This window comes from Manihot esculenta, chromosome 9 (assembly GCF_001659605.2).
Source record: "Manihot esculenta cultivar AM560-2 chromosome 9, M.esculenta_v8, whole genome shotgun sequence".
Taxonomy (NCBI): Eukaryota; Viridiplantae; Streptophyta; class Magnoliopsida; order Malpighiales; family Euphorbiaceae; genus Manihot; species Manihot esculenta.
The window spans coordinates 26,346,992-26,358,223 of NC_035169.2; the positions used below are offsets into that span (position 1 = coordinate 26,346,992).

Consider the following 11,232-nt stretch of genomic DNA (forward strand, 5'->3'; position numbering starts at 1 on the left):
ATTATGGCTTTCTTGCCGGTGCCACATACTGTGTGACACCCCTTTATCTTTATCTCCTTTTATCCCTTCTCAGTAATCCTCTATTATGGTCCTTTAGGGTTCTTCTTTACTCGATTATGTGTCAAGAAGTTGATTTTGGCACAAGCAACAACACCATTCTCTTCTCTATTTAGCCCGGCGACTAAAATATGTTTTAAGATAACTAGAAATATATTATGTTATCAAACTTTAATTACTATAGATTTATTGAGTAGATCATAAGAAACTTGATTTATTATAATACAAATATATTCCAAAAATAGTTAGTGTAGAGAACATGCCAAGAAATTCAAGAGATGCTATACCAATTCCATTCCTATGGGTTTAAACTTGTTTTCTTTCTTGGTTTATTTTCGTCATTTAGAAACTTTGTCTCCAATTACCACTTTAGAATGCCTTTTTTCTTATTTCGGTACTCATCATCCATTTCTTGTACAATCAGTAGCTCTAACTCTTTCCTTGTATAAGAACTGCTCAAGAGATGAAACATCAACAATCTTTAAACTGTTACAATCTCAAAACCCAATGGTTATTATCAAAGTCTCCAAGGAATTACTTTTACTTTAGAGCTAGTAAAATTATAATACAACATGAAAGTGTAAAAGAAGCAACTTTATTCATAAGTATTGATACCAAATAGCCAATGGAAGGAACTCATAATATTTGATAACTTATTTACCTGAATGTTAATCCAACTTACTTTTAATCCATAGGTTGGATAACCACTAAACTCTTCTTATACCATGTCGGTCTCTCTCTCCATTATAAAGAGGCCATCATTAATTGGAATAGAGATAACTCGTGTTATTTTAAGAAATTCCATCTCTATTGTCATCTCAAGGTCATCAACAAAGGTTATCATGAAATTTACCTCTACCTCGCTTTTCCACGTCCCAAGTTGAAAATATACATCAAGGACATTTTCACAATGTTCCATGCCTTTGAGTTGATTGCTTTATTTTTCATTTGTCTTACTATACTCTTAGTTTTGTTCTTATCGTGATTATAACAACCGTAAAATGTTCAAGAGATATTGTGACCATAATCGTCTCGCCTCTATTACTTCACCATTGGCATATCTATCAATATGCATTATTCTCTTCTCACGAAATAGTTTTGCCTTTTGTTTCCCTAGAGTCACAAGCAAAAGCATAAGGCAACTATCGTAGATAACTCTTAAACTTCAAACTCATAAGGTCTTTAAATACATTTAAAGCACTCTTGGTGTGAACGTTTTATAACAAAAGGTGGCCCTTCATAGAGAACACTACACTTTGCTTCGCTGTGTCACTTTTATGATGCTCAACTCACTATGTTTTCCTCACTACTTTTTCCATAATTGTTCAGCTAATATGTATCTGTCATTATGGAATGTGTGACACTTTTTTATGCTCTCCCATTTACTGCTCCGACCCATTTGTTTGGGAGGTTATTTATGTGATATGAAGATTTGAATTTCTTCTTAAACTAAGTGTTAGTGTATCCAACTAACTCTTAGCTATCACTAACATTTTCTTGTATTTCTTCACATATCCCAATAACCATTGGTTCCTTACCTTAGGTTTGGACCTTTTTTTAGAAAATTATACCACTAATTAAGTTTCATCATGTCTTTTATATTTAACATAAGTGCTAAGAATTCTCTCACACAATTTCATTTTTTAACTCATTTTCACAGTTTACCTACTCTATTGTGAGTCAAATGCTACACTATCAAAGTAAAATTGAGTCTACAATTCCCTTTCACAATCTCACAGGTATGAGTTGGACACTCTTTGTCCATAGGATCTTCAACTTTAGTTCTTCATCACGATTAGTATTAACAATCAAACATATAGATGCTATTTTCAACCTATCTACATGTAACAATTTTTTAATAACATCAAGAAATAAGTTTATATTGAAGAGAAAACCATTTACCTCCATCATATCACAAACACAACATAAATTTTTTTTCTATTTCTAGGATTTCAACCTTGCCTACTTCATAAATGCTCACATTAGAATCAATTAACAGTTCTCACAATTGTTACTGATCCATATCACACTCAATGTTGCTCAATAGTTCCTGTAAAATAGTTGCGAGATTTCACACAGAAGGCCACTACCACGATTTTATCTCAAGAGGCTTATGCCTCAATTCTCGAATGTGATATTACTGAGATTTTTGGATGGTATCAAGCACTATTAGCTCACCCTTACCCTAATCTTATACCACAAAGTCATTACTCTCTCTCTAGAGGTCACTAAGAGTGTGTAGCACCCAGTCATTATCCTCCCTTCAAAAGACACAACTTGATGGAGTGTGTAGAATTAGGTCATCACTTTCGATCCAAACAGTGCACCTAGTGAAGCATGCAACACCCATTCAACATGGTTACCACAACCAAAATTTTCACAATTTCTTTCAAGCGCCTCAATGATCTTATCTCATAATTTTAACGTAAGGTGAGTCGACTCCAGCTCTCGTGTTAGCCTTTCTTAAGTAGGACATTCACTAATCTAAGCAAAAAGCTTCTCAACCCTTTCCTCTAGAGTATTAAATCTCATAGTAGATTTCATCATATATTTTTTATTGTTCATTGATCTTAACTCGCTTTAATATCAACTGTCACGTGTCCAGATTTTTAAATGCTCATATATTTCTGTACAATAATTGGTTTGAACGTTTTCCAGCAAGTTATTCTTAAGAATCACGTGATAAGCTATGGGAATTGATAATCCTGCTAATCAAGATTAATGTGTTGGTATTTTAATTATTAATAATTATATTTAAATTTTAAAGTAAAAAATATTTTTTTATTATTTAAATTAATTTAAAATTAGTAAATAGAAATTTGAACTTTAAGATATACACTAATAGAAAAAAAATTTTTTTGATATAAGATTATTAAAATAAACTTTGATTTTGAAAATATTAAATTATCAGAATAGGATGAATATAACTCATTTATATGATAATGACAATTCAATTTTTAACTTAAAAAAAAAATACTATGATCATAATATTAACTAAATATATAATTTGACCCTAAAATTTATGCAAAAAGTCAATTGACATCCTAATCCTTTAAAGTTATAGACTTCTGAACTTTATAAAAGTGTAAATAACTAACTCAAAAACTTTGTAAAATATAATAATTAAACCCTTAAACTTTATAAAATATAACTATTTAACCTCGAAAATTCAGAGTATATATAATTCACATTCTTTGGTTATAAAAATTAAATATAAAAAATTAACAACGAAAAAACAAAAGTGCCAATTCAAGGCTAGCTAAATTATATATTCAGCTTAATTATTAGATAAAAATTCAAATTTATAATATTAAAATTATAAAATAATATATAGAGGGATTAGCATAATTTTAAGAATTAATTTAATTTTAAATTTTTACAAATTAAATATTATATATATATATATAGTATTGGGATAATGATAAAAAATTAATAATTTTGATAATATTAAATTATCATATGATAATTTTTTAATTAATAATAATTATATTTAAATTTTAAAGCGGATACTAATTTTCATCTCAATTAATTTAAATTTAAAAAATAAATAATGTCATTTGTCATGATTCATTTTGGAAAAAAAAAGATTTTTATAAAATAATGTAAGAATTTATAATTTTTTTTTAAAATGAAAATTTTTTAAGTTAAAAAATATTGAATTATTTCATCTTAAATAAAAATTAAAAAAAATAATTAAATTAAATTTTTGTGAAATTTTTTATTTCAAATAAGTGTTATATGATTACAAAGTGATAATAGCATAGTTCAATCATATGATAACGAAAATTTAATTTTTAATTAAAAATAATCAAATAGTAAAATATTATTATAATATTAATTAAAATTTATAAAATGATAAATTGATTGATATAATTTTATGAATCACTTAATTTTTAAAAGTTAACAATTTTAATAACATTTTTATATATTTATATGTATTCAGGATAATTATAAAAAAAAATTAATAATTTTGATAACATTAAATTATTATATATTAACTTTATTATATTATTATGTTATTTTTTCTAAAGTAATTGCCGCTCTTAGATCACAGAGTTGGTAAATGAGCCCAGATCCTGACAACTTGGCATCGGAGCAGGTCGGGTTTGATGACCCGATGATCGCTCAGATTGTCAGTGGTGGAAAACTAGTGAAGAAAGAAGCAATCAATGGAACGCTCTAAGATTCTGCTGCTGGAAGATCACATGCAAGCCATGGAGTTGTGATTCCTGGAGATGAACTAAGAGATGCTTGCGATTATGAGAAAAAGTTCTGTGAGATTGGAGGAACTGATAAAAGCGTGTCAATGGAAGAATAAAGAGGATAAATGAGAGCTGAAACATGAAATCAGGATGATGAATCAAAAGTTAGACTAGTTAATCAATTAAAAATTAAAATATCGCATTAATAGGATAATTTTTTTCATTTTAAAGCACATATTAATTTTAAATTGGATGAATATCGATAATGTGAGATCTAGAAAATAGAATTTTACAAGGGGTTTGTAAGTTTGCTCTGAGAGTAGGGTGTTCGTCTCCTTTTATTTTTTTTCTTGCCTATTAGTGATGTGTAAGGCCCTCATTGCCATGGACCACCTGTCTCTACCATACGGATACGATCGTATGAAGATATCAGACATCTGTTCTACGCGTAATGACCATTCAATTCTCCCTTTCAGTACGCGGGTTAATCGAGCAGTTTGGGGCTGGACCACTGATTCTCATGTTGCTAAGTTTCTAGGCCGGGTTTGGGAAGAGTAGGTTGGGTCTAGAGAAAAGTCTGACCTCAAGGATGAATGGGCTGGACCTTTTCATTTGTGGAACTCTGCAGGTCTTGGCCGGCCCTGTCACTGTGGGCTTGACCTCTTTTCAGGTGGTGAAACCCAGCGGTGATCAGACATATACATCCGAATGCATATAATTTTTTTTTAATAATTTATTTGTTAAAGAACCCTAACCCCTAAATAATTCCTATCTCTACCTACATACATATAGGATTCTCCTTTTCTTCTTTGAGTTTAATCCTTTATTATTAAAGCATCAAGCTAAGAGTTAGCATATTCTTTTATGCTTGCTTTTCATCCATCTTTTGAGTTGTCCCTAAACCCTCTCTTTTTCTTAGTGGTTCAGCCAACATTAAAGGATTTGAAGCAAGGGTGATTCGACCAATGAGGAGGATCTTGCAAGAACTCTTGGTTCATATAGACAAACTAGAGGATCCATAACTGATGGTTTTCAGATTTTAATGAGTACGAAAGGAACTGTGCTTCAAGTGGTAATCCTAGACTTTTACTCTAGGATAGATAACTCTGCTTTTCACCTTTTTTTCTTTATCAATGAAATATTCAATCGAGAGAAATTTGATTATCACTGTCACGTCAAACTTGAAAACATTTATTCCATTGGTGTTTCTGTTATATTAACTAAAAGAAAAAAAATATATACTTCTTTAGTTGGCATTTTCCAAATCCTAACACTGTTTTTATAAATAGTTTCACAACTACCTTAAATGTATAAATTGTTTTTTTTTTTAAATTATATATTTCAAATAATAAACCTCCAAATAGGCGTATAGGCTTGTTAATAATCTTCAATCTTCTTTCCATGGATTATGAAAGGCAACCAAATATTTATGCTTAAATATATATATATTCACATTTACATTTTTATATTATAAATTAATTAGTTTATTAAACAATTGAATTAAAATTATAATCTATTTAATCTATGTGATGTGACTGAAAATAAAACTAAATTGCAGTTTGTCAATTTGCAAAAAAGAAAATGTGAAGTGGTTGATATCTATGTATAGTTACTCTTACCCTCAAATCAATCAATTGATAGAATAGGCAATATAATAAATTATTTAAAATTTAGAATAAATGTATAAGAATGTATACTTTGATCTCTGTGTACGTTAACTTTTATATTGTAAGAAAGTATAGTTGATTATCGAATCTCCTGAAAATCCGATTAGTAGCGACTAGTTGGATAAGGGATTCCACAATTATTGGTGCAATGAAAATTTGCTGGATTGCATCAGTTAAACTAATGGTAACTTTCTATAAAATCTCATCCTGTTTAAGAGAGATCGAGTTTTGATAAAAATGGTGTTCAGATCTTTCTTTTTATGGGTGATTAGCCTATTACACTCTTGTTATCTTACCCTATTTCACGGTAATGACTCGTGACTTATTTTGAGAGATTGTTATGTGGCATTACTGTAAATTTATAAAAATTATAATAATTAAATATAAATTAATTATATTATTAATAACTTATATAAAAAATAATTATAATTAATAATGGATTTGCATTCACAGACTTAATTTAATGGTAAGTATATCTGAATAAATTTGATATGTCTCATGTTCTACTCTCCCAATCACAATCCCTATTTCAAAAAAATAAAATTAATAAATTTTATTGACTCTATGATTAATTTTAATAAATTGAAAAGTTAAAAAATATTAATTTTATCAATTTATGAAAATTTAAAATACAATCAATAAAATTTAGATTACTGTAAATAACATGTAGAATTAATTTTATTTTTTTATAAATTAATAATAGTATAATCAATTTATATTTAGATGTTTTCATTTTTATAAGTTGAGATAATAATTTTAGTTCAAATATTTCATAAATTAATTCCTGCTGATCCAACGTGTAATTGTGATCATCTCTGCCTACGCTTTCAATTGGAGTTGTGAGTATCCGTTAAAAAAAAAGGAGTTGTGAGTAATGTTTTTTCAATATTTATGCATAAATTTTGATTTATTGGTAATAAATGATTGGCTTGATTGACATTTGGGGATCTCTTAATGGAAGAAAATAAAAAATTTTATGGTGGTCACACGAACTAATAATTATTATTTTATATATATGGTTGTGTTATTATTTTAAATAATTTTCTTATTAGTGCTTTAAAATATTAAATTTTAAAATAAAAAATTATCTTTTCCATCCTATAATTTTTATCTATCTTTCTTTTTGTGATTGTTATAAAATTATTATCCACTGTTATTTTTATATTACAGTAGTATATAAATTAACTATTATAATTTTATTTAATTTTATCATATTTTTAAAAAATATTTTAAAATATCTTTTAGCATTTAATAAAATTTAATATTTTTAATAGGGTATAATTAAAAAGTTAATAAAAGAAAATTATATTTTTTAATATGTATGAAAATGTAAAGCGAAAAAAAAATTATGGAATGGATAGAGTAAAAAATAATTTATAATTAAAATATTCTAAATTTCTATAATAATAATAATACACACAAAATTTAATATTTTTGTAATTTTTTTTAAAAAATATCATAACTTATAATAAAATGTGAATTCAATAATATTTTTTAAAAAAAATTATTTAGTCTCTAAAATATAAAATATGAAAAACTTATTAGTTCATACGGGAAAGAGAGGCTCAAAGTAAGAGAATGAACCTGCATTTCTCGTTATTAGAAGAAACTTTATATACAATTAGTTGCCAACTCACTTATATTGACATGAAAGAAAAACAAAAAAAGAGAGAAGAGCTTTAGCTCTCTACAGTTATTCTATAGTTACAAGCTTACTAACTATTTAATTATTCTAACTAATAACTAATAGAATAAATACACTTGGAGTTACAAGTTAGCTATCATTCTTCTTGAGAGTTGTAACACTCCCTGTTAGGGGTGAGCATTCGGTCGACTCGGTTCAAAATCGAACTGAATCGAATAAATCAAAAATTAAAATTTTAGTATTTATGAAAATCGAATCGAATCAATTTTAGTCAGAAATCGAATCGAACTGAACCGGTCTGATTCGATTCGGTTTGATCGGTTTCGATTTTTAATAATTTTTTTTATTTTTTACACTTTATTTTTAATATTTTAAAATTTAATTAAAATATTTTAATCTTAATATGATTTAATTTCTCTATATTATTGAAAAAATATATTATTATCACTAATCGGTTCGGTTCGGTTTTTTCGATTTTTTTCTGATCAAAACCGAACCGAACCGAAATAACCGAAATTTCTGAAATTTAAAACTGAATCGAACCGAAATGTATAAAAAATAAAACCAAATTTTCAAATCGGTTTGATTCGGTTCGGTCGATTTTTTCAATTTGAACCGAATACTGCTCACCCCTACTCCCTACAAGCTGGAGAGTGAATGTTTATTGCTTCGAGTTTGGATACAAAAGGCCTAGAAAGGAGCTATGCCAAGTCTTTAGTATGCAAATTAGCAAGCAGGATAAATGAGTGGACTGGCATGAGCTTGATAAGACCTTATTGAACTTTGTCTCCAATAACATAACAATCCATTTTTATATATTTCGTGTGGTCATAGAATGTTGGATTAACTATTATATGAAGAGCATATTGATTGTCATAATAAATCACTGCTGGTTGGCAAAAAGTAATACAAAAATCTTGTAACAGATAAAGAAGGGTAGCTAACTTGTAGGTCCAAATGTATTTATTCTATTAGTTAGAATAACCGAATAGTTGGTAAGCTTGTTCTTGGACAATAATGCCATTTTCAAAATACGGGACCAAGGGTGATAATTCTACACGTAATATATATTTTTAATCAAAGCCCACCACCTCAAATACATATTATGAAATAGCATTAACTTACTTCAGTTTAAAATTAAATTGAATAAAAAAAAATCAAAGTCATAAAACTCATTTGGAGCTGAAAAAATTAAGATACAACAGGAGTGAACCATAACTCATAAAGCTTGGATCCATTTACAACAAATATGAATTAGGCAAAAATTGCAGCAACTTCGATGCAAATCCATAAACAAACACAAGCATTTTAAATTCCCAACAAAAGATTAAATATCAACAAAATGCAAAAATAACTAAACAAACACAAAATATCCAGAAATAATATACATAGTAAAATAGTGAAAAATAGTTAAGAAATTTATTGATAAATTGTTGGTAATTTCATGATCAATATTTTAAATGGTGGGTAATTTATTTTAGTGACTATTTTTTCATAATTTAATTGGTCAATTTCGTTATTATTTTTTTATTTTTTGATAGCATAGAACGACACTTAATAAATAAGTATAAAATATTTAAATAGGAATTGCCTTTAAAGGAAAAATATTAAAATAATTAAAAATAGGTAAAAAATTTTCTTGAAGCAAATGAAGAAGATGAGGCATGCAACGATAGATCAATAAGAGAAAAAGAGACCTCGATTGGATATTGATGTGCAAAATCTGTAAATACACGAAACCGCTGCAAGTAATAAAGTGATAGGTAGGGTATCGTTTTTATAATGATTGTGATTGAGTGCTAAAAAATTTATACTAATTTTATTAAAATTTAGATTATCAATAAAGCTAATGTGTAAATAATTTAATTATACTAATGTTAAAAAAGTCCTAAAAGAGAGATTTAATCCAATTAAATTAAATTCTACGTACTTGGTTTCACTCGAAAAATACTCAACTCCTTCGCAAATGTTGAACAATCTAAATTTAATTATTAATGTAAGGGTTTACAACTCTAAATTTTTTAAGTTGTCTTCTAATATTTAATGAAAATATTAATTAAAACATGAACTCTATTATTTAATAATGAAACAAATTTCAATTAATTCATTAATATTAAATTATAACATAAAACCGTATAGATAAATCGCACTGCCTCCACTCACATTATTACTCTTATATTGCCTACAATTTTCCATAAAATTATAAACTTTCCTTCCGATAACATTTTTTTTTTTGAAATAACAAGAAAATTTCATTAATTCAAAGAGAACAAAGAAACAATATGAGGAGAAGGGATATCAATCCAAACTCCTTGACCTGACTCAGAATGAGCCGATGTTGCTAGAACATGAGCGACATCATTCGCAGATCTATGAACAAAAACACACTTTGCTTCCTCATAACTAAATAGAAGTAGTTTACAATCTTGAACCAAAAGGCCAAAAGACGATAAATCATCTAACAAAACACAATTAACTGACATCACAAGAACCTGAGCATCCAATTCGAAAAGAACTCGATCCCATCCACACTCTTTAATCCAGCTCAATGCTTTCCGGAATGCTATAGCTTCAGCACACTTTGCATCCATCTGGCTATAAAAAGAGCCTGCTCTAGCAGCCACAAAACTCCCATCATCCTTCCGGATTACACAACCGAAACCTACCGAACCTTGTTGCAAGCTTAAAGAGGCGTCAATGTTCGCCTTGATCCAACCGTGCGGCGGAGGAGACCAGATCGGGCGAGCCGGGTTGACAATGGTGCTTACTGAGGACACGACCCGAGCTGCTTTCCATTGCTGCAAAAAATTCAGAGCCATGAAGAACACACCACTCGCAGTCTGACCCTGGCCCTTCCATACAACATTGTTCCTATTTTGCCACAAAGCCCATAAGATCATTAGCATAAGGGAGGCATTTTCCACAGAAGCAGAAGAGAAGGCTAAAGAAAACCACTCATTTAAAGAAGATGCAGAAGGCGCAGGCCAACCCAACGGCGAGCTTAACCAGCAGCTGCGGGCAAAAGGGCACTGAATCAAAATATGCAAGACATTCTCAGGGGCTACATGACACAACGGGCATGAAGGATCAACTGGGACTCTCTTGGACTGAAGTGACGAGAGGCAAGGGATAACATTAACTAGAGCCCGCCAGCAGAAATTGAGCACTTTTGGGGGAACTTTAGCTTTCCAGAACCTTTTCCATATCTCGCTCCCTTCCCTATGTTGAAAGCCATCAACCAGTAACCTATATGCACTCTTAACCGAATAGTGACCTTTGGACTCGAATTTCCAGCACCATGTATCAGAATACGATGAAAGACTAAGAGGGATGTTCAAAATACAACTTCTATCTCTTTCGTTGAACATCCGTGCAATTAAACTCTCGTTCCATCTGTGGTTAATTATGAGATCTGAAACAACAACTCTAGCACAGTTCAAAGGAGGGGTTGTGGAAACCAGGGACTCAGGCAGCTCTCTCAACCAGGGTTGCCCTCAGACTGAAACTGACTGACCATTCCCAATCCTCCAATAAGCCCCAGCTCGAATCAGACCCCGAGTTTCCCATATGCTGCGCCACAAAAAACTAGGGTTACTTCCCAAAGGAGTTTCAAAGAAAGATTGTGTCGAAAAATAGGCCTTAAGGACACGAGCCACTAAGG

General features: G+C 29.5%; 1 protein-coding gene across 1 annotated transcript; it reads right to left on the bottom strand.

Moving 5' to 3' along the window:
* Positions 1–418: 418 nt before the first annotated feature.
* On the bottom strand, positions 419–10,939 carry LOC110623254. Its single transcript, XM_021768182.1, has 2 exons — positions 10,104–10,939; positions 419–509 (listed from the first exon to the last, which is right to left on the bottom strand). The coding sequence occupies exons 1-2, from the start codon at positions 10,937–10,939 to the stop codon at positions 419–421; spliced, it is 927 nt and encodes a 308-aa protein (XP_021623874.1).
* Between the last annotated feature and the right edge of the window lie 293 nt (positions 10,940–11,232).

What these genes read in the sequence shown, in the direction of transcription:
- LOC110623254 (XM_021768182.1), bottom strand. Translation starts at nt 10,939, where the DNA reads ATGTTCAACGAAAGAGATAGAAGTTGTATTTTGAACATCCCTCTTAGT. An exon ending in GCATTGAGCTGGATTAAAGA is followed by an intron (nt 510 to 10,103) that starts GTGTGGATGGGA and finishes TCTCTTGAGCAG; the next exon opens with TTCTTATACAAGGAAAGAGT.